The sequence below is a fragment of the Scleropages formosus genome, chromosome 12 (genome assembly GCF_900964775.1).
Source record: "Scleropages formosus chromosome 12, fSclFor1.1, whole genome shotgun sequence".
Taxonomy (NCBI): Eukaryota; Metazoa; Chordata; class Actinopteri; order Osteoglossiformes; family Osteoglossidae; genus Scleropages; species Scleropages formosus.
The window spans coordinates 22,708,830-22,732,185 of record NC_041817.1 but is presented as its reverse complement, the minus strand read 5'-3'; the positions used below and the strand labels follow the sequence as shown (position 1 = coordinate 22,732,185).

The following is a 23,356-nucleotide window of genomic DNA, read 5'->3' as shown; positions in this document are numbered from 1 at the left end:
GACCCCTTAAAACACTGATAAGGTATAACAATGGGAAATGAGACCATTAAAAATTGATATTACATAGCAGGGCTGTGGAGTCAGTACACAAAACCTTTGACTCCGACTCCTCAATATGTAATTAGACTAATTACATTGCCTATATTGACTGAAAGCACACAACATACAAGGCATTTCATCACTGCTAACGTTAATCATCAGGCTACTTTTTAGCACCCTAACCTGTTAAAGTTTGGGTTTAAAGGCTATAGCTATGCCGTTGCGGCTTTATTATAAGAGAAGTTACAAATCTTGAGTAATATTAATAATAGTAATAATATACTATAAAAATGATAAAGGAAAATCAGGAACATCTTTAGCAGTTCAAAAATCTGAAAGAACATCATACTACAAGGATTTCAAAGTTAAAACTAAAAAATTGAACACAGAGCAACTTAAATTACCATTTAAAAAAAAAAAAAAAAACTCAGGTACATTGTTTGACTATAACATTTAAGTGAATGTAACATGAAAGATTGCATTAAATGAAATTAAAATTATATTGTGAAAGACTGAAAAGTTTATCCCTACAAAATTTTTTAAAGAAACACTATCTACAGAATAGGGGTTAAATCAAAAATCCAGAATTTACTAACAACTTATTCTTAGAAATAGAATTGCTTCTACCAGATCCTTGTTCATAGAAGCCCTTATATCTGATTTGATTATTTTCACTGCAGAAAACAGTCGTTCAACACTGACTTGTGTGGGTGGAATTGCTGTTACAGTTCTAGCTACATCACTAGTAACCTCTAAATAAGCAAGGGATGACTTCTAGAGGCAGTTTCAATGAGCAGTCATACTTTCCCACTTCTTTTAATCCATTTGAAAAATGTTGCTGAAATGTTTGGACCAGTGCTTACCAACTTCGACTCTAGTAACCCAATAATTGCTTCCGACTCTACGACTGACTGTACAGCCCTGTTGCACAGTCAATAATTAAAACTCATTTCATATCGTACAAATTTAATAAAATTCAGATGTCTTGTACTATAAACAATTTTAATGGTAATCAAAACAAAACTGACTTGCGAACTGGGACAGTTGACGATACATCTTTTTCCACTTCCGCTCGGGCACTAATTGCTCACACATGCACCCAAGATAAAAAAGGATCACATCATGTCCAGCTGAAGCTGATGCCCCACCCCCACCCCCGCAAAGCTGCAGCCTGCAAATGCTGGCCTCCCAGACAACACACTGGAATCTGTCTACCATCACTCACAAAGGGCTGCCACGGCGACCGGGACTGTCCAATCCCAAGCCTTGCTTGGCACCAGGGCTGAGAGCCATAGCAACCGACCACTCTATTGGCACTCGAGTCTGCCGGGTGCATTCTCCATCCTCCGTGATAGTGCAGAAAACATAGCTACAAGGTCATAAATACTATTCAAGTAATAAATAGTCTTTTATTTAAGATGCAACACTATAGATAAATAAAATGTGACACTTAAGTTATTTAAAAACCACAGCTATAAAAAAAACAAAATCATACTACTAATAACACAAAAAAGACTGGCAGTTCTTCCTGGAAATAACTTAGAAAGAATAAATTCCTCTACTGACTAGCTCTCCTGATGACGGCGTATGTGATAAACAGTTCTCTAGAAATGGGCATGCTATTGTGATCCAAGCTATATTTAGAATCGCTCTGCCTGAAACCTCAAAAGGACGTTCATGTGTAATAAATTTCAGGTCACAAATATTCATAAAAAACAAACATGAACATTACAGCTAGGATACAATATAAATTCAGCCAAAAGAGCAACCCAATACTTGTCCTAAAATGGTTGTTAGCTACAGAATCCTGTACGTTTGGATTCCCCCCCCCCCAACATGCCGATGTGTTGTGTCAAGCAAAACCAGATGGATGCTCTGAACCCTACCCGTCATCCTCTCCATCCACAGGCAGGTTCTTCAGAGGGAACAGGCCTGCCGAGGCAGTTAAGGCATTGGCAACACCGACTCCATCTGCAGCCAGTGGGGTCCCTGTCTCCGATGCCCCGTCTCCACCCCCCATCTTGGGGAGAGAAAGCAGGGACTGATGCTGGAAGAGAAGGCGTCGAGCATCTTCCAGGTGTGTGGCAGTCACAGAGGGCAGGGTGGTGTACTGGGCACTGGTATGCTGCTGGGCAAGACCTGCTCCAGCACTGCTCTGCAGCTGTGGGGAGCGCTGAAGCAGGGTAGGCTGCGGGTCAGCTGGTATACTGGGAGGCACGAGTGGTGCAACCTGGCCAGAGGCAATGATGGGAGGGGGCGGCTGGCTTGCGGCTGGCACCAGAGGATCCCCGGGTTGAGGCTGGGCCTTCAGAAGTGGCTGAGGAGGTACCGCCACACCACCAGGCAGTACGGCTGGGGGGATCACACCCTGGGAAGACTGGGGAACCGAGGCTGATGGTGCATGCTGCTGCAGAAGTCCTTGGGGAAGGGGTTGGGAAACAGGTGCAGACAGGCTACCTGCAGCACTCCCAGGTACTGCCACAGAGGGCATGCTGCCAGTCATTGGGGGCAAAGGCTGTACCGTCCCAGGAACAACGCTCTGCACAGCTGTCTGAATGATCGGAGGATGCTGTGTGAAGTCAGGTGGCAGGCTGCTGCCCTGTGCCACCGGCAAGGCATGAGGTGGCACTGACTGTACAGGTGCAGCTGGCAGCTGCGTAGAAGGATAGGTCATCTGCGGCTGAACCCCCACTGGCAGAACCTGCACTGGAGCAAGAGGAGCAGTCTGGGTATGGGGCACCTGCTGTGGAGGTGCCACCTGGGAAGTGGAAACCACAGCCGTGGGCAGAATCACCGGGTTCAATGAAGCCTGTGGCCGAGCGGTAGCCAAGTTACTGGAGACGGAAGGTCCTGCATTTGCCTTCAGCAGTGAATGCACCATGTCCTGGGGTGTCACATGGGGTGTGGCAACCTGCGGCTGAGGCACGCTTTGAGTGACAACAGGATGGGATGCCTGGATGCCTGGAGGAGCACTGTAGTCCTGGAGCTGTGGCTGCTGCTGAAAGGATGGCACAGTGGAGGGTCCTAGAATCTCTCCACTGCCCACACTTTCCGGATAACGGCTCTGCATGCTTGCTATGGCCGCAGCGGAGCTCTCCCTCTCTGAGGGTACGCTGTCTGAAACAGGTGCAGTGGTTGCCATTGAGGGGATCTCCTTGTCATAGTACTCCGTACAAGTCCAGCGACCTTTCCTGAACGGCTCCGAACTGGAATCCAGCTTTACCACGCGGAAGCGGGAACCAGCTGGGCCAGCGGCTGGGGCAGGAGCCTGGGCTGGCTGCTGAGGCTGGCCATGTGGGACAGATGGGACTGGCTGACCTGTATTTGCAGCAACTGCCTGGCTGCCACCTGCAGAGCCTGTCACAGCAGGGTCAGTGATGCCAGCTGTCACGGCAATGCTGGCAGTGGCACCAGCACTTTGCTTCTGCATCAAGTTTGCACCTTGCACACCAGTCCTCGTCAGACCTGCACCACCACTTTTCTGTCCAGGGGCACCAGTACTGCTGCTAGCAGTACCTGCAATGCTGGGGACCACCGTATTGACAGAACTCATCCTGTTCATGCTACTAACGTTGCTCACCAAGGAACTGATGCCACTAATTGGTGCTCCTGCTGCCACGGAGAGCACTCCAGTCACAGCTCCTGGGGTGACCCCAGCTAGCGGCGGAGCCACAACATTGGCTGCACCAACCGCAGCAACATCAAGAACAGCTCCCACTGCAGCAGGTAACACCTGGGCAGGGACACCGGGTGCTGATCCAGCGGTGGACGCAAGGGCAGCAGACATGGCACCCACCTCTGGTACCCAAGCGGATGTTCCTCCAGAGGCTGACACAGGCGGGAGCGTAACCGCAGACTGAGCAGCATGGATTGGGGGCTGATGTCCAGCATGGTGCTGCTGGGGCGGTCCGGGATGGTGATGCACAGCCCCATTCACCATGGCGCTTTGCTGCAGTGCCGGGGGCAAGGAGGTGTGCTGCGGAGGCTTGCCAGACAGGTGAGGCTGGTTGGGAGATACAGCACCCGGGGTCTCCACCTCATGCAGGTAGTTCAGCGTCTCTTCGGAGGAGCTCCTCTCCGGAGCCCCCATATCAGTGGCCCGGGACAGGGACACATCCAGGATCTCGGAAGAGGACAAGTCCTCTGTGTGCGACTCGTCCAGGTCATCATAACTCTCCGTGTCCTCGGCAATGCTGTTGTTGGTGCTGACAGAGACTTGAGCCGGCGTGACACTTGTGATCTGGAAGCCGCTCTTCTTCTTCATTTGAGCGCCGACTGACAGCAACGGCTGGGGCTGCAGCTGAGACTGGGAAAGGAGGTTAAGGCTCTGAGGAGGATGCTGAGGCCCCGGGGAGGAGGACACGGCCGGCAGGGGTGGCTGTATCAACAAGGCCGACTGATAATCTTCCGCAGGAACTACATTAGCAGCCAGGCTGGCAGAAGCGACCCCTCCGCCGGGCGGCCCGCTGCCCCTGCGCGGGACCACCGCCGCCTGCGCCATTTTTCTGCCCCCCGTCGACTCCCCCGCGCTCTCCGGCTGGTGCATTTCGTACAACTTCCAGCAGCACAACAGCAAAACGCTTAACTTTGTCTATTTTTATTATCAGGCGGAGGGTTTAAGGCCTTACGAAGAGCGACGACAGGCGGACGGATACCAAGCAAGCGTCACTCGTCAGATTCCAACTTTTTGGGCCGACAGAAAAGCGACACCGGCCGGCAGTCTGAAGTGTGCTGGTTTCCCGCTGTCGTGCGCCGTCAGACCCACCTGTACAACATGTCCGTGAGTTGAAACCTGCCCGGCTGCTTTAGGTAGACACACCTGAGGTGGGAAGAGGGACAGCTGACGGTGTGAATGCGCGAGAGTCCGTCTCCATCACTGCCAGGCGCTCCGACGCATTATCTCAACATACATGATGATCGCATCGCCTGACGACGTCCGCGAGCCGCACAGCAGTCCCGTCCGCGAGCGACGCACCGGTCTTCTCGGCCGAATATCCGCGTTTCGATCACTGAGACGGCTTCTTAGTCCACTCTGTCGTCCATTTTACGTGTTCACCGAGTTTTAAATCCAGTGTTTTGACATTCCAGCCCCTCTCTCTGTCCCCGTGGCCGCTTTCTGGTGAAGCGGCCGTTTCTCTGTGTGACGAGACGAGGGAGGGGAGGAGGAGGAGGGCTCGCGAACATGGCGACGGCGCATGCGCGCTGGCACGGCGGAGCATGCGTCGTGAGGCGCCTGAGAGACCAGACATAAAGCCAGTCTGAGGGGGAGGTTTGGGGTGGGTGGTGCAGGCGGCAGCGGAGCGAACAGAGTCGAGTCTTTGGCGGAATTGTCCGAGTAGAGCCAGGAAGCGTTTTGCGTATTAATCCTGCTGAATCTGACTCAGGATCGGTGTGATCATTCAGGTGGCCTGGTTCTTCATGTTCTACTTAGGGATGTGGGCCTTTTAAACTTTGCTTGGGTAGAGGACCACTGCATATGAACAATGAATCATGCATAATGATAATGAGTGATGAAATATAGGACCACTGCAGATGAGTGATGAGCGGTAACTGGTGCAGATGACTTGTGAATGACCGCCAGTAGGTAAAGGTGATTTACCACTGCAGATCTGATGAGTCTCTTGGGCTTTCCTTTCAGAACCTAGAAAACCAAAAAAGCCACTTATTCAAAAAACATCACTTGCAAGTCTTAAACTTTCATATATTTAGACAATTCATCTTAGTTTCATTAAAAGATTTCCCTGAATATACAATGTAATTTAGACCTTCCGAATGAATTGTAATTGAAAGCTTAATATAAGATAGTTTTGAACAGCAGTACTCTTCCTAGATCCATGTCATTTAAAATATACTTTCAAATTAACAAAAAAAAAAAAAAAAAAAAAAAAAACTCCTGGGAACTTCTGAGAACTACTACTTACATTTTCACAGAAATTCTTATGTATCTTTGTAATGAAATATCACTCTCATGAAACAGCACGTATAAAAATCTGTTTTGTCGCCCTGGTATTTATAAAGCAATGAGTAGACAATCTGAAGACAAAACCAAAGGCCCTAAATTCCATCGTGTAGCACACGGCAACATCCAGTAAATCAACAGCTTATGTGTTTCTAAAAGATAATACAAGTCAGGCCACTGTATGTCCGTAGTGCACAAAAGCTGCCATTGGGTAAAAGCAAGTTGGGAGAGGTCGACTACATGAAAATACCCTTTTACATTACAAAAAGGACCAGGTTATACATTTTAATTCAAGGATTTTAGGCACATGCAAGTGGAGCATGAAGAACACCGCATCCTCTGCTCCATCAATGATTTAGCAGCACATAGTTGAAATCACTGATCATCACAATGGCTTGGTCATTGTTGTCCTACAGAAATGTATTGAGAAACACATAACCTGGCCCGCTACACGAACAAGCATCCCTGATGAAAAATGTGGGGCAAAGCCTGGCACGTGCAGTACGAGAGGACTGCATACTGGTTGTCCTGAAACAAACACGGGTCCCTTTTGACTGGCAGGCAGCGCCCGGGCTGGGCCGGGGGTCATACCGGCTGTAGCGGTCCGTACGAAAGAGCGGGCCAGGAGCAGAGAGAGCCAGCGAGATCTGATTGCTCTGTAAGCGTCTATCGCTGTCAGCAACTTTGCATCACACTGGCAGCCCACAAAGAAAGAACAGTGCGCTATTGTGCTGTGGAACAACAAAAGTCAATTTACAGACCGGAGACGACTTCAACTTAATAAACAAACTCTTTTAAACAGTCCTTTAGTTAACTGCTGGAAAAATGTTTTGTGGAACCCTGCATCTGGTACATTCTGTGTGATTAAGTGCCACCCGCGGTTGGCATAGCTTTTCGGGGTATTGATTTGTGCAATGTACAGGTTGCTGGTTCCAGCCCCGCTCCCTGCGACTGCTTAGTCCCCCAGATCAAGGTACTTACCCCGATTTGCTCCAGTAAAAATGCCCTGTCTGGATAGAAATGGGTCAAAAACTGTCAGTTGTTTTGGATAAAAAGTGTCTGCTAAGCAGTGGATTAGTAACCAGGTGGAATTTCAGTGGGGCTCTGGGTGTTTGCAGACATGCTTAGAAAAATCCAGAATGATCCTCAGGTCACAAGGAGTCTCAAAAATGAGTCTAGTCTGCAAAGTGAGGTTATGAAACGCCACGAAATTCCTCAAGCTGTGCAAATGTTATGAGCAAGAATGAGGCAGGTTGATACGCAACTCATCATCCCAGGTGTGAGAGGCTCATATCCGCCGTCCGCCGTCCCCCATTGCCTGGCAGGAGAGCCGAGGGGCTCAAGTGCAGCTCAGCCAGGACTGCAACGTTCATTTCTGTTGGACAATCCACCGCAGACCGCTTGGGCTTCTTGCACCTAGTTGATAAACAACATCAGTTCACGCTCTTTCATGGGGTGCCTCTCCACACTGGCTCATCCACGTGACCACCGCCACAGGGAAACTACAATAAAGTGTCTACCTTCACACATCAGCATCACTTATCCATCCATCCATGCATTATCAATAACCATTTTTCCAGCATAGGGAAGAAGTAAGACAGGATACAGCCTGAACACTCAATAAAACACACAAGGGGACAGTTGATGTGGTTAAAGTTGCTGATATTGGATCCAACGTTTGCTGGTTCAAATCTCACCTCTAGCTGTAGTACCTTTGAGCAAGGTACTTACCTTAAATTGCTCCAGTAATATTGCCCAGCTGTATAAATGGGTAAATTGCTGGAAGTTGCTTAATGTTGCGTGTCACTTTTGGAGAAAAGCGGCAGCTCGGTATAATGGCAGCACACATTCACACGCGTTCTAAGGGCGGTTTAGTCACCGGTTCACCTACAACACGTCTTTGGACTGCGGGATGAAACCCGGTGCTGGAGCTCTGAGGCACCAGTGCTATCCATGCAAGTCACCTGGATCCAGCTACTTCTGCATTATTATTTTTCTTTTTCAGAAGATGCTTCTAAGGTAAGCGAGGGAGACAAAACGTTCAAAGTCGCGCTCATTGCCGAAAGTACGCTCCCTTCGTGTCAATGGCTAGATTCTCTCTTTCTGGGTCACCTCAATGCAGGATAATACCGGACATTCTGGAAAGGATAAACCAGTCCCAGCAGAAACCAACTTGTGAATCAGAGTCATATTTACAAGGATTCTGGTGGAAATCTTACGAAACCAACATCTTAGCAGGTCATTGCCTACTTAGGGAGGTCCGAACCAAACAAACAGCTGCTTGTGCATCTCGCCGGTGTCGGGACCTGCGTGTCGAAGGCTCTGCAGCACAGGTTAAACAGGGTAAATGTATTGAAAAGGACTTGTGGTAATGAAGCAACAACCTTTTTGTTTGCAGAAACACTAATTGCCTTTGATGTCAAAAACCATTTAGGTAGAACAAACATTTTATGATCACTGCAAATGCACTTTTCATGGCCACACCTGAAAAAGAAAGTTCTACATCATGTACTGACAAATCTGTCCGTGTTCCTCCTGGGTGCATTTCAGTCACGGATCATTGATCATTGACCGTCCTGTTTCTGAAACCCTGGTTCAGTGACTTTATCTTAATTGTTAATTAATCTTTTTCAAAGCACTCATGTCCCGTCCAGGGCATACCCTGCTACCCCGCCCCCCCAGCGTCAAGTGACTCTGGAATAGGCTTCCAACCCCTGCGACCCTGATTAGGACAAGTGGTTCATGAAAATGGATGGATGGATTATACAATTTTATGTAGATTTTCTCCATTTTCCATTCAGTTTTGTTAAATGTATTTTTAGCGTTAGTTCGTACTATTTCTGTTTTTTAGAAAAAATATTCCACATTTTTGAAATGAGCAAATTTTAGCGGAATTTGGCACCGGGTTCCAAGTACCGAATATTGCAGCACGTTTTACGATCTGATGCTTTGTAGAATGTTCTGGTACCTCCTAGAATCGTCTAATGGCTGTAAAGTACCAAACTGAAACTGACACTCTAGAACAACTAGTATTTTAGGAATCGGTAAACTTTAACTGATCAAAATCAATACAAAAATCAACATAACTAAGAACTCTGAAAAATTTTGTGACGTTGTGTAATTCTTCCAAAAGTGAGCGTACGAAAAAAACAGATTAGCCTAGCAGTATCCGCTTTAGCAACGACTGAGAAGGAAACAAGGGCAGATAAAATCAATAATAGACAGAACCAGAGTGCAGAAAAATGCATGGCCTGTGAGAGGTCCTTTGTTTTTAAAACAGGTGTTTAAAGGGAAAACAGGAGCAGCAACCCTCCCCAGCATCGCGACAGGCGTGCACTTTCACGCCAACGTGGAGCTGTCAGTGTGCAATTCCTCACCTCGGGATGGATTCCTTCCCCGTTACCTCCCCTGCCCAAGGTGAGGAGCCGAGCAGGATGCTAATCGACGAGGACAGGAGCCGCGAAGCGAGGCGGACCTCCCTCCAAAATGCCACGCTCCGTGTCCTCGAAGACACACGATCCACCGTCGCCCACAAAAACAACTTACCGTGCCAAGGGCAGCTTTCACTTTCAAGTTGCACCCGATCATGTGCAGTTTACTTTGTGTTTTGCGTGTGGCTGCTGGACTTCCCTTGGAGTAAGAAGTTCACATACACAAATACATATTTGCACTCTGAAGTGTAGACTAGTGAAGTCACATTGCTACTTCATTGTGTAATATATGACTTCTGGGCTTTGGGTTTGTTACCACTTATTCACATGCAGTAAAACCAAGTGTTATGAAGTTAAAACGAAAAAAAACAAAAGGTGTAAAATGAAAAATTGCTGTAATGATAGTTGAGAGGAATGGGTTTAAGGTGGATTAGCATGCCATGGAAGTAAGGTAGGCAGCCTTGGTTCTGGGTCCCTGCACCCGTGTTCACTGTGGGCACTGTGTGTGTCAGACAGCTCAGGGCGAGAGATTCTGGCAGGAGGTGAACCCAGTCGAAGGCGCGTTTGCCGAGATGGCCTGAATCCCGTCGAAGACACAAGTTTGTGAGCACTGTAGGAAAGCGAACAAACTCGGTCAGCAGCGCAGCTTGGACCAAGATTTGGGTTTTAAATCCGGAGAAATTCCAACACAAGTCACCAATTCAAGGTGGAAGACTTCATTGTGAAAATCTATGTATTCGTATCACAAAGAGATACTCATAAGGCACTAAGTGTCCACAAAGGCGAGGATGAGGTTTATCTATGATTCAAAGCAATTGTTCTACAAAAATCTGAGCAATTTCATTGATGACATCACGGACACTGAAAAACCATTTCCTCTACAGTACACGTACTAAGAAATATCCATAAATTCAGTGCATTTTATGTTGCGTAAACATGCTCATGTACAAATATGATGGTTGTTTTCCTTGTATGTTGAACAGCGGAAAGAACAGAAAGTCAGACATCCTCTGAATAAGCTGCAGGGTTCTCCCAGATGTCCTCATCCACTACAGAGACTGTTGGTCGGGCACCCTGCTCTCCAGCTTCTCTGGTGTTACAGTCTCCGGCCACACCGGCATCATCTCCTGATGATGAGTCAACACCGCAGTGTTCAGTCTGTCCACCGAGGTCTGAATCCTTTGTGGGACAAACATCCCCATGAGTCTCCCTAGTCAAGTCCCCCCCGTTCTCCTGAGGGTCATCACACAGGGGGCTTGCGCCCGATTCGCTCCCGTTTGCATCCATATCCATGGTCCCGGCCTCCAGAGGCTTGGGTCCATTCTCGGCGATGTCCGTGGTCTGGTGGTCTGGCTGCACATCTGACTTGGGAAGGTGAGAGCAAGGCTCACAGTCCCCACTGACCATCGAGTTCTGTACCGGACACTCCTCCTGGGTTCCGGTCTCTGGTCTTTGCTCCCGTGCAGCTGTCGAATCCGATCTGCCAACCGTCGCTTTATCTTCGGCTCCGCGGTCCAGTCCGAAGAACCCGTTCCGGACGACGAACCGGACGCACTGCAAGAGCACGTTTCTCTCGTGGCGGATTTCTGGTGCAAGCAGCTGCGACAAGACAATGAGTTCCATATCAAATTTTCATTAATCCAACTGAACAGATGCTCAAGTCAAGGCACTTTTAAACAGTGTGTTTGAACAATTTAAAAACTGATCCGCATGGAGGAGAAAAAAAAATTCCTTACGCAACAGCTGTCAAACAGGCGTCACTCCACACCAATATCCTCTTGATACCGGCCATTCGTTTTTCTTTGCTCAAACACATTTTTAAGTACATCTCCCACACTGGACAAAGTACAATACTGAGTCCAAATGCCCCTAGCAAAGGTCAGTTTACGCCTTTTTTTTTTTTTGGATGATACCACAGGTTTGGGGTGGAGCTCGAATAACGTTTTAAAAATCCTAAATATATTCCAAAAAGCTTTTTCCCCCCCTGGGTCTCACTGTACATCTTTTTCTAATTGTCAGTGCAAAAATTATTTTGTTCTATTTACAATTCCGAGACTTTCTCATACACATTCTTGATTTTTATTTATATATCAGTACACAAACACTAATATATATATATATATATATATATATATATATATATATATATATATATATATATATATATATATATAACATAAAGCTTTGCCAAATGACACAAACCCACTCACTAACTCTCTACTCAGATAACACACATGTAAATTATTCACCAACTGGTGCTTCCACCCCAAGTGGTCCTCTGAGCGATCACAATGACACACTTTACGGGAGGCTCAGTCACACACAAACCCTCATTCTGAGAGCCCAGAGCCCTTAGCAGGAATCATATCATCATTATGTACAGTTTGAGCAACCCAAAGCCATATCGAAAAGAACAGTCAGTGTGGAGGCATAATTAATGGCTAGCCTGTGAATGGAGCGTTTTCTTAACGATGCATTATGTACCCATTGAAGAGTTTAGGAGCTGAATTAGTGCAAAATGAATGGCGCTAAATCGCATTTTCCCCCAACCTCTTCACCCACAAATCTTCTTACGTGAATAGAAATTCCTTTCACCCACCGGGGTGCGCTCGCTGGGCAAGTGCTGCTAGAATTGCTCTGGAGGGGGTGGTCGCCAGGCAACCCCACCGAGTCTCTATGTTCAACCCATCGCCCCTCGGTGTTCTTTCTGCGCTGCTCCCTGCCTGGAGCGGTTCCAGGTAGACAAAGCGCCACCACCGCTAGCTCAGCCACCGCCGCCACCAGTGGGCTTCAGCTGGCCGATCCCCTCGATGAGATCACCGCTAAAGCCGTCCAGGCGGCAAGTTGTTCCGGTGGCCCAACGAGAGGGGCTGCCCGACCCTGGTTGCCGAGAGCAGTGCTGTCCAAGGGCCTTTGTCCCAGCCAGACGCTCACAGCACGTGACCAAACTCCGCAGTGCCTTAACTGAAACAAATAAGCCTTCTAACTGGGTTCTGAGAACTCTGGTTTAATTTGAAAATCCACTAAGACTGGACCTTTCCACACCCAGAACCCAGGACCCTTGGCGATTATGAAAACTATTGACCACCTTTCCAGTTAGTGCAATACCGGTTCTCCAGTTTCCTTCTGTAAATGAGCAGCGGTATTTGTGAAGGGTGCGGTGCTCTGGGGCACTTACCATTTCCAGCAGCGTGGCTCTGCGTCGGGGTGCCGCGGGGCCCCTTGGGTGACATCTCCCTCTGCCTCGCCGACTCAGAGGTGCACGTGGATGTGTCGCGTGGGGCCTGGGGGGTGTCCTCGGGCTCCGGGGAGGTGGCCCAACCTGGGTGTTCTCGGACAGACCTCGAAGCATGGCCTTGTTCTCCTCGAGCACCTTGCTGACCTTCAGAATTGGAAGAGCTGGAAGAACAGCCGCATGGGTCAGGAAGACTTGGTTCTCATGGTCCTGTGTCAGTAATGTCAAACATCTCTGTGTACCTGAAACCTTGCATCGGACAGGCAGCGTGTGACCGATCATCATTTATGAATTTAACTGATATTCTTCTCCAAACGAGGTTTTTACACAAAGCTACTAACACTGATTTACACAGTTGGGTAATTTTTACTGCACAAATTCAGGGCAAGTACCTTGATCAAGGGTAGCACAGCAGAAGACGTTCAAATTTGATTCCGACTGATTGATTGCGACGCAACAGACGAGAGGAGGCCTCATCACTAAATGATTGTTTCCACTCCCTTCAACACACCGTACTACTTCCTGTACGACGCTCGCAAGTGTAACTTCCAACAATCGTACCCATGAGTTACCTTAACGTTTATAAACTGTACGAGTATAAAGGCAACCGGTAGTGTAGTGGTTAGAGCTGGTGCCTTTGAACCCAAAGGTTGCTGGTTCAAATCCCACCTCCAGCTGCATTACCCTTGAACAACCCATTAAGGGTTAGTAAATTAACCTTAAGCCGCTTCGGAGAAAAGCATCTGCTTAACGAACATCAACCGAGTCTCGCTGTACAAGTTTATCCAAGTAACAAAGGAACAGAGCAAAGAAGGCTGAGTTTCTAGATGAGAACTTGTTCCATCGTACTTTTCTGTGCTGCTCCGCAGGGCTCAACACGCAAAGATGAAATGCATGTCATCGAGACTCTGGGGAACAATTTTTTCCTTCACAGTCACCTAAATGGGTTCAGGGTCCTAAGTGCCCCCATCGGAGCAGGAAGCTCAGCTATTAAAGGAAACCCCTCTTTCAGACCATGTGCAGACAGCGTTTACGCGTTCAAAGATTCCTACAATACAAAAAACTGAAAAAAAATAAAATGTGACCAACAGCACAACGCGATCTTCACCGGTGCAGAGATGCACACATTTCATCATGTGCACATTATACTCCACACAGATCCATTACTACACAAATGTAATATTCATCAGGTTAGTTGGCTCTGATTGCATTTTTCAGAAAACAATTATTCTGTGTGTTACTCTTAGTGTTTTATTTTGCACATGCAATACCACCCCACCAGTACCTACTAATTACTCCCAACCTGCTCATCACCAACTAGTCTGACAGCAAGGACAGCTGGTTGTGTGGTGGTTAGAGCTGCTGCCTTTAGACCCAAAGGTCGTAGGTTCGATCTCCAGCTGTAGTACCCTTGAGCAAAGTACTTACCCTGAACTGCTCCAGTAAAATTACCCAGCTGTATAAATGGGTAAATAACTGTAAGTAGACTAACATTGTAGTCACTTTGGAGAAAATCGGCTAAGCGAATAAGTGTAAACATCACAATCTTACAAGAATCTTTTTCCCCACAGACGATGACCTTTTTTTAAACTCTTCAATAACACAGAAAAGCTAGTAGATCATCAGTGAAAATATCCATGTGAGGAATCAAAATTCGGACAGGTGCGCCAGCTGAAGGACCCACCTTCAGGTTCTCCATCGCTGTCGCTCTCTGACATGGAGCCGTAGTTGGCCATCAAGGCGCCCAAGCCGGAGGTCACCTGCTTCGGGGTCACAATCATGCCACCCTTCTCGCCGTCAGCCGTGTCGTCCTTGTCAGAGTCTGCAAGGACAAACGGCATCGCTTTTCAACACTGCTCCATTAGCAGGCTGGCACTGCCACTGAGACCCGGAGTCCTTCACAGAAGTGCCCACATGCTCCGGACATGGTATAAAAGAGTGCTGAAAGGTGCGGAGTTTTTCCAAGATCCTGTCACCCAACATTCTCTACCTTGACCAGGACAAACCCCTACGGTCTCTGTGCCTTCCGGTGGTTGGAGATCTCAGGCAAAAGGTCAGCGTTCACGTCTCAATAACGAAGCACAGGTGACTCACCCGAATCGCTGTTCATGATGACTCCCAACGGGTCTCCATCTTTCACAACCGGCTTCTGCGGTGGCCTCTCGGCATCCTTTGCCGCACAGGCCTGGGGTCCCGGCCTCATCCACCCTCTCCTCTCGGAGTTCTGGAACCACCCCCCTCGCCGATGGAACCCACGACCCCTGCCTCGCATGCGTCTGGGGAGAAAAGAGCAGCGTGTGACCTCGAACCCACCACTTGCCCTACTGTGCGACATGGGAAGTGCCCCAGACAAAACAGCAAAAAGTACAACAAACTGTAAAATTAACATGTAAATGGGAAGCAGGCAGCTTAATTTCAAAGGACATGAGCTTGAAACTTGGAGGTTACTGGTTCGAGTCCCATTTCCACATACAGCTGTAGTACCCTCAGCTGTTCCAGTAAAAACACCCACATGTAGAACTGTATCAAATACCATAATCCGCTTTGAGTAAAACATAAAAGAAAAAATATTAACAATTATTGCAGTAATTCCTTGAAACTTAAAGAACTCTCCCATATTTTCTTCTGCCATCATTTTTTATCCCACCCTGTAACAGTTCATCCAGAGGAGCGCACAACAGGTGCTGTATCTGTGACGGCTATGTGGCTTCTTATTTAGAAAAAAGAAGAAAAAAAAAATGAAATCAGCAGGGCATTAATCTCACATGCTCCCCTTCCCCAATTTCATTCACGCCCGTGAATCCAAACTCACCCAAACTGCGCCGTCTCCAACACCTCTCCTCTCTCCAACCGGTCTTCCATCAACTTCCGCTTCCGTTCCACATTGGCCAAGGTTGGGTAGTTCCTATGATGCAAAACAATTCGCTGCACTAACACATATCATAAGCAGCCTAAAATATTAATTTCTTCAATGCTTCTAACATCACATATTGTCTGCAGTTCAAATTGGATCCATTGAAGTTCACACAGTGATACATTGACACAATATAGACATTTCAAACGAGCGCCCCCTACCGGTGAACTGTTTCCTAGCATCCGCCACTTTGTCAACTACACAGCCCAACATCAGTGTGCAGATAAAGTGGTTTTTATTGGGAAAATGAGCAGAACACAATGCAATCACTGCGGAAATTTAAAAAAAAAAAAAAAAGAGAATAAAAGCATAAGGTTGAAAAACTGACTTTCGTCTCTCTTCTCTCCATTTTGCTATTTCTTCTGGAGTGTCCAGTTTAATCCTCTTTGCTCCAGATGCATGGTTCTGATATAGAGAGAATGTTAGTTATAAACACGTAAAGCTGTCGATACAGAAGTGTCCCAAAAAAAGAAGAAATATTCCTGTATTTGCCATCAAGTTATGCAACAAATGGAAGACATCGCAAACTACGCAGCACACCCTTATTTTCGTATCACTTCCAAAGTGGGAAGCCTTCATGTTCTCCATTTTTGACTCTGATGCAGTGAAATTACCTCTCTCCTCCCTCAGAGCTGCTGAATCCCTTTCACCACTCTAAAGGGGCCTAAAAAACACATCTCTTCCAGACTCATTTTTCTCCTGATCTTCTAACTAATCCAGAAATCTGCACCATCATACCACCTGCCATAATCACCTTTGCCCTTTCGAGCAGACTTGATTCTATGGGCAACTGGTCATATAATGTGCATAGGAAAAAAGAGTGGTATGAGACAAGCTGTGCTTTGACTATCGTGGGTCTCTATCTGAAGCTCCCTCTGTCTACTGTGAGGTGCATTTTATTTGCTCTGATGCGAGTATCACCTAAAAGAAAGGTGCTCATCAAATGATGAAGTGTAAATGGTGCAAAATGCTTCCGATTTCAGCCACTAAACACGGTAGTTTATTATACAGTCATCATACTGTGTGAAGAGTAAACGTGACCACTTACATTCCTCCAGTGGATGCTCACGAGCTTCTTATGAGCCATGAAATTGCAGTCCTCCACAGAGCACTAAGAAAACAGAAGAAAACCTCTCAACACTGAAATAACAATACAACCACATAAAGTACAGTACATTAACTGCACTAGAGAACGCCGACAAGATTAAATAGGTAATAAACAAACAGTTAAACAATTACCTTGACATGCTGTGCCACATGTTCATCATAGTGGTCTTGACTTTTGAAGCCTCGGTCACAGGTGTCACAGTAATGGGAGTAAACTGGCTCCTTCATTGTGTATGAACAACATAAATCAGGGTGGCAATTATTCCATTTCCCTTTCTAGATTTTCATCATTATATTCAGGATGTTGCATTAATATCTCAACTCCTGGCATCTCCTTAAAACATCACTTACTGCTATAATTAGGTACAGCCTTATTCTGTATAACCACATCTAAGGATCCAGTGACAAAACAAAACACAACATACCCTTTTTCTAGCCTTCTTCACTCCATTCTTCATGTTGTGATACTGATGGCCTGGCCTGGAGTGGTGACCTGAGCAAGGGTGGGGAACAAGTTACTTGTGAGGTCATAATTCATTATGTTAACATAAAGAAAGGAAAATGGTGCAGCACAGGACTTCAGTAAAAGCAACAACACTACAGATAAATGAAATAAACATGCAATAAACAGGTGAAACTATCACAATGTAGATCCATTAATGAATATGTCCCAACTGTGCCTGCTTGCTGCAAACTTTGGTGTTGAATCAGTAACTCACCACCAATCCAGGGTGCAAACCTCCCTGGCCAGAACCTTGGACCAACCCCAGGTCCCCCAAAGCCCCATGATCCAGATCCAAATCTCCCAGACTCAGATCCCCATTGTCGAGGATCAGATCCAAGTCCGTGACCAGCCTCAAATCCAACTTCAGGTTCAAGTTCAGGACCAGCTCCAGGCCCAGTTTCAGAACCATGATCTCCAGCTCCAGCAGGGTCAGAAGCAGATTTAGTCCCAGGTCCAGGTCCAGGTACAGGTCCAGCCCCAGGCCCAGGCCCCCCAAAGCCCCACACTCCAAGACCAGTCGACGGTCCAGGTCCGTCAAAAACCCACGGTCCAGCTTGAGGACCAGGTCCCCTGAACTCAAAGGGTCCAGAGTGTGTAACAGATGCAGGGGGCTGAAACCAGTTCCCACTGCCAGGGTAAAACCCGCCTGAAGGAGGCCGCCAGTTAAATACCGGGGCTCTGAGCAGCTGCCCCGGAGGAGGACAGCGAGGAAAATCACCCATGGCGTCAATACACTGCGTCCGACTCGCCTAATTTGAAACAATTACGTTGCAGCAGCCCACCGCCTCTCCAACATGTGTCTTCTGGTCACCACGGAGCCATGTGGGTCACAGTGACGTCATATCCGCCAGCTGCCGCGCATGAACAAATGCATTGATGAATCCCCTTGAATTTTTTTCTGTGAAATTAATTTAAAGTATATCATCGCTGGTTAACGCTATAATAAAAGGTAATTCAAGAGAAACACAAGTTAGCAGTCCATACTGACAATCTCGAGTAACACAGACGAAACGCTTTACCTCCGGTGGAAACGGGGTCAACTGATTATCTCAGCAATGTTCTTCCGGTAAAAATTGGACCGAGAGGGTTCTCGAGAAATGTACTTCCGGGGCAAGTTGGGGTTAGCGGGTTGTTGTCAGCAGTTAAAAACATTAGGCAGTGGCGAGGTGCGTTTTGTTGTAAGTGAAGACAATGTCAGATGATGATGTTTTAATTGGACCAGCCCTTCCGCCGAGCTTCAGGAACAAGAGCAACGACGACTCGGATGGAGAAGACAGGAGTGAGTGCTGGGCGGCGGTTAGTAGTAGTTGCTGTCGGGTTATTATAATAATAATAATAATAATAATAATAATAATAATAATGACATTGATTGAGACTGAGCAAAATAAATGAATGCGGAGCTCCGAGCGAACTCAGAACTGTGTGTGTGTGAGCAACTGCGTTCTCTCTGACTTCCGCAGTCGTAGGTCCAGCGCTGCCCCCGGGCTACAGACCCACGGGGGAGTCGAGCACCTCAGGGAGCGACCGGGAGGAGGTGGTGTTCAAGAGGAGCCGCGTCAGCAGCGCTCGCGCCAAGCCGCGCGAGGATCATCATGGCCCCGGAGCCCAGCAGTAGGTGGAGGGAGGGATCGCAGGGGGGTCGTTCAGCACGCTCTGTCTGTGGGGGGGGGGGGAACGCTGCTGCTGGTCTGGTCTGGTCTGGTCTGAGGATAAACCCCTGCCTGGGGGCAAGACCCCTGCTGCTATGCTTTCATCATACAGGGAAAAAAAAAAAAAGTGTCCCAAACATGAACTGATTATATTTATAGCTTCATCAGTACCCAGCAGCAGGGTAATAAATGTAGAAAGTGTAAAGGGTCTCACGTGAGTGCTGCTCCACTGCTTTGGAACCCCCTTAGGGCGCAAGAGTTGCAGAAGAAGGATGGAGATGATGAAGATGATGGTTTCTTCGGTCCTGCTCTTCCTCCTGGATATGAGAAACCGCCAAGCTCCCCAGAAAGGTGTCGACGGTGGAGTGCCACCTCTCCACTCCAGTTTGTTTTTCTCCAGAGTCACTTGCAACGTTGGGTTTGTACACTAAGCGACTTAGCTTTGTTTACCCATGTATACAATGTGGAAATTTCAGCTGTATCCGTTAGGTGTAAGTATCTTGCTCATTGGTGCTACAGCAGGAGGTGGACTCAGAACCTAAACCTTTTGATTGTAGAAATTAACTGGACCTGACATTACTTGTATTTATTCTTTCATATGCACAGCACACATGCAGCATATGGCATGCAATGAAATGCTTATCTCACCTTTGCTGTGAAGAGGCGAATCTTTAGTTGGTAAGATAAAGTTTTCACCAAACTCTAGAAATGCAGTAATATCGTGTGACATTACATACAGCGTGCTGGTTATGCATCGGTTAAGGTACAGGGAGAATGGATATACTCTTCAGGCCCTGTGTCTGTTAGTCTGAGTTTTATTGCAATGATTTCACTTTTCAGGCAGTAGAGGGGTAAACGGACCATTGCTTGAATGTCTCTGTGGTCTTGAGCCCTCAGTCACCACATAGCATAGACCTCCCATATGGGTGGCAGTGTAGCGCCAGTGATAGCTGAGGCTGTCTTCACTCGGTGAAGAATGCAAATGAATTTTTGAAGAAAACAAAATTCCTTAACCTGGCAAGGGAGCGGCCTCCAGAAACGGATCCTGCCTGGTGTCTCTTTGTGAAATGTCCCAGGAAGAGATTCCACTGTTGCAGCTTTAAGTAACATTAAGTTAACTTTTACTGCATATTGAAAAAAGGTTTTTTTTTTTTTTTTTTTTGGTTAATAAAAAGGCTTCATGTAGGCTTTAAGTGGCGTTGGATGAAAATACTGTTGCATAAGCTGTCATTAATAGCAGCAGCTGGCGTAGGGGTTAGAGCTGTCACCTTGCAATCAAGAGACCTGGGCTCGAATTGCTGCTCCCACTGTAGTCCACTTGAGCTACTTACCCTGAATTGAGAGACTAAAAGTTAACCAGCTGTATAAATGGGTAAATAATTTTAAGTAACTTTATGTTTACATGTATTTAATTAGCAAACATTTTTTCTCCAACTTGGTGTACATCTTCGGTAACAATACAGAGAGCGTATTACATCAACAGAAGGAGAGATTTGGATGGAGACACGTGATTTTTCACTACAGTCAATTTGTCATACCACCGTATGAACCAGTATGCATTACATGAGTTAACTCTATAAAGGCTTTTCGACTATTAAACAAATTATTCAATTATTGAAAATAAACACACGTTTATCATGCACTTCTGAACTTCGTATGCAAGCATCGTATTGGAAGTTGCTTTGGAGTAAAGCATGAGCTAAATAAATAGTAAGTTAATGATTGCTGGGTGTTATGTCATCATCACTGTTGATGTTTTCTGACAGACCAGTGTTGGGTCCAGCTCTCCCCCCCGGGTTTTGTTGGTCATCACACCACAGTGATGATGAGGGCAGTGAAGGAGACAGCCGGGTGTTCTCAGGACCAGCACTACCCCCAGATTATGTTCCGGAGGTAGGAACGTAATGCACAGTGGTCAGACGCTCCAGTTCATGGGTAAACACACTGATGATATTACTGTGCTGTTTGTGCTCTTGCTTCTGCTTTCTGCAGGCCTCCAGCAGTGATGGAGAGGATGATGTCATCGGGCCCATGCCAGCCCAGGGGCCTTCTGACAGCACAGTTGCCATGGAGTTTGAACGCAGAGCACAGAGAATGAAGGACAAGCTCACATCTGGAGATGTATGAACCTTGGAATGAATTTGTCCAAAATGAATAATTCATGTTCCATCGCTGGCTTTTATTCACGAAGACTTAATTTCCATTTGTAATAGAATCCATTGCAGACAGTGAACTAGCAAAGGAAGAATTGAAATGATCTATTAAGTTGCGTATTAGTACCCTTTCACTGACCCAGGTCAAACAAAATTTTATGTCACCATGGACAGAAAATGGATTGCTGAGATTAAGGTGGTTTGACTTCTTTGTCCAATAGTTGGTATGTCTCAAGATGGATTTACCATAATTTTGGTGGGAGGGGTCCAGGATATCGAGGCATCAGGAGAGGCCCGTACATGTAGGCAGGTTTTGAGAGGGTCATTTCTGCCTACAGAGTCCCAAGGAGCTCTCCCGGGAGACCTGGATGACCGAACTGCCCCCAGAACTCCAGCACGTTGGCCTGGAGGCTCGCACTTTCAAGAAGAGGTCTGGACCAGAAGACAAAGACCGATCTGTTTGGACAGACACCCCTGCGGACCGTGAGCGCAAAGCCAGGGTGGGCACTGCAATAATCCATGGTGTTGGGAGAGTTTACATCCATAGCTCAGCGATAGATATATATATTTTTTTTACTAATTCACGAACCTGGATTAAGCAGGATAGGGTTAACCTCAGGCATAGAACCCTAAGGCGAACCACTGATTAGTCACAGAATCGTGAAGGTGGATTTTTGAGCAGCATATTTTGAGGTGCCCATTGGGTCACAGCCAGTGTGTGTACATACATTCTTTCATCCCTGCCCCAAAGGAGCGCCTGGAGGGGAAGCAACGAGGCGAGTCTCACAAGGAGGCCACCCCCCGCCTCTCCCAGAAAGAGCTCCAGATGGCCGAGAAAGTGTCCAAGTACAATGTAAGTACAACATAAGTGCACCCAAATCCTGCTGGCCCTGAAGCGTGTGGCTTTAAAATACGAAATGTCTGCCATCCTTTTTTTTTTCTTTTTTTTTAGGAGGCCAAAAGAGGCGAGTCCCTCCTGAGCATACACAGCAAGAAGATGAAGAGGAAGGCAGAGGAAGAGGCCGACAAGCCGGCAGAAAGGAGGCCCTTCGACAGGGATCAAGACCTGCAGGTGAACCGCTTCGATGAGGCTCAGAAGAAGGCTCTTCTGAAGAAATCCCAGGAGCTGAACACCCGGTTCTCCCACAGCAAGGACCGCATGTTCCTCTAGGTGCGTGGAGAGAGACTGGACCACACCTGGCCAACCTGAAGCCCAAAACATGCTTAAAGCGTGCGATGTAGTGGATGACAAGTTTCAGTGTCGAGTTTCTTTATGTTTCTCTGTTATTTTTAGTCTGTTGGAGGTTTCGCGTGTGTGTGTGTGTCTGGGGTGAGAGTGGGTGGGTTGGGGTTGAGACTCTGGGAAACGGAACATAAACCTTCCCAGTTGCAGCTTGATAGTCTCTGGAAAAAAGCGATTGCTTTTAAGAGCCCTCATCTCGCATCAGGTGGTATGCCAGCAGGAAGCATTCAGCTGTGGTTTTGTATTCACAATAATATATTTAGTTTTCTAGTGTAGGCTGAATGGACGTCATCTCCAGATATTTTCAGTACCACTGTGTTGGCTGTTCAACTTAAAAAGTTTTAAGGTCACTTAGTACAAGATCCGATGTGACTCTCCTCTAAAATTTAAAGTATTTTTTGGGGCATAGCTTTGAGAAGACAGTTTGTACAGCTTTTTTAAATAATACCAACTCCAGCTTCCTTTGGACACCTTGCGTCTCAGTGTGATTTTATGTACATTGTGGATTTCCTATTTGCATTCTGTGGGCTAAGATTCTTTTTTAATAATGCCTGAAATTAATTTTGTTGTTAAAATTCTATTAAAATAATATTTTTATATGGATCATATGTCAGACGTTCCTGTGATTCCAGTCATCTAGCACATTGTTTCGAATCTACAGTTCAGCTATAGGTAGTTAAGCAGAGAAACCGGTATAATCGTATATTTTGGCCAAAGTGGGATTATCTTGATTAAAATCTTTAATAGTTCATGAGTCAGTTTTGGTATTTTAATTGTTAATTAGCTTACGTTGACAGTCAAATGTTCTTATACTGTCATCGTGAAAATTTTCTTTCACTAGTCAGTTTTGTACTTGTGATGTTTTCCTGCTTTACATTCAGTCATTAACTTTCTGCGATGATTGGGTGAACTAGGGATAGTAGCAATACCTCCACTGTTCTATTCCTCCCAAAATAACACTTAAGCTTTGTGTGGAACAGAGAGGGAACTTGAGACTTTTTTGATCTTTTCCCTGAATTCAATGAAAGTGAATGTATGGTTTAAAAATTGTGTCTTTCAAATGACTCAGCCTCTGTCAGACCTCACGCCGACCCGAATGGAAATAAAACGTGACAAGTCAT

At 46.7% G+C, this 23,356-nt stretch overlaps 3 protein-coding genes across 3 annotated transcripts in view; 1 reads left to right on the top strand and 2 right to left on the bottom strand.

The window, feature by feature from the left end:
- The window catches only part of LOC108930337 (TSC22 domain family protein 1-like), a 35,773-nt gene extending 30,106 nt beyond the window's left edge, over nucleotides 1-5,667 (bottom strand). Inside the window, exon 1 of the mRNA XM_029256823.1 lies at nucleotides 1,926-5,667. Coding sequence (XP_029112656.1) covers nucleotides 1,926-4,585 — 2,660 coding nt within the window. The 5' untranslated portion in view covers nucleotides 4,586-5,667. The remainder of the gene's footprint in view (nucleotides 1-1,925) is intronic.
- Nucleotides 5,668-10,108: 4,441 nt separating this feature from the next.
- nufip1 (nuclear FMR1 interacting protein 1) lies at nucleotides 10,109-18,007 on the bottom strand. Its single transcript, XM_018743135.2, has 10 exons — nucleotides 17,405-18,007; nucleotides 17,111-17,178; nucleotides 16,818-16,907; nucleotides 16,627-16,689; nucleotides 15,907-15,983; nucleotides 15,477-15,569; nucleotides 14,759-14,940; nucleotides 14,349-14,486; nucleotides 12,608-12,828; nucleotides 10,109-11,028 (listed from the first exon to the last, which is right to left on the bottom strand). Exons 1-10 carry the CDS (start codon nucleotides 17,910-17,912, stop codon nucleotides 10,429-10,431), a joined length of 2,040 nt encoding a protein of 679 aa, XP_018598651.2. The 5' UTR covers nucleotides 17,913-18,007; the 3' UTR covers nucleotides 10,109-10,428.
- A 298-nt stretch (nucleotides 18,008-18,305) lies between these two features.
- gpalpp1 (GPALPP motifs containing 1) lies at nucleotides 18,306-23,356 on the top strand. The gene is made up of 8 exons (XM_018743083.2): nucleotides 18,306-18,469; nucleotides 18,651-18,801; nucleotides 19,089-19,190; nucleotides 20,606-20,732; nucleotides 20,832-20,960; nucleotides 21,331-21,492; nucleotides 21,744-21,845; nucleotides 21,945-23,356. Exons 1-8 carry the CDS (start codon nucleotides 18,382-18,384, stop codon nucleotides 22,161-22,163), a joined length of 1,080 nt encoding a protein of 359 aa, XP_018598599.2. The 5' UTR covers nucleotides 18,306-18,381; the 3' UTR covers nucleotides 22,164-23,356.

Excerpts from the sequence above, each read along its gene's own strand:
- nufip1 (XM_018743135.2), bottom strand. The coding sequence starts at position 17,912 with ATGGGTGATTTTCCTCGCTGTCCTCCTCCGGGGCAGCTGCTCAGAGCC. Across the intron at positions 14,941-15,476 it reads TTGGAGACGGCGCAGTTTGG|ACGCATGCGAGGCAGGGGTC; the intron begins GTGAGTTTGGAT and ends TTTTCTCCCCAG. Across the intron at positions 11,029-12,607 it reads GAGCCACGCTGCTGGAAATG|CTGCTTGCACCAGAAATCCG; the intron begins GTAAGTGCCCCA and ends GTCTTGTCGCAG.
- gpalpp1 (XM_018743083.2), top strand. The coding sequence starts at position 18,382 with ATGTCAGATGATGATGTTTTAATTGGACCAGCCCTTCCGCCGAGCTTC. Across the intron at positions 18,470-18,650 it reads CTCGGATGGAGAAGACAGGA|TCGTAGGTCCAGCGCTGCCC; the intron begins GTGAGTGCTGGG and ends TGACTTCCGCAG. Across the intron at positions 21,493-21,743 it reads ACCGTGAGCGCAAAGCCAGG|GAGCGCCTGGAGGGGAAGCA; the intron begins GTGGGCACTGCA and ends CCTGCCCCAAAG.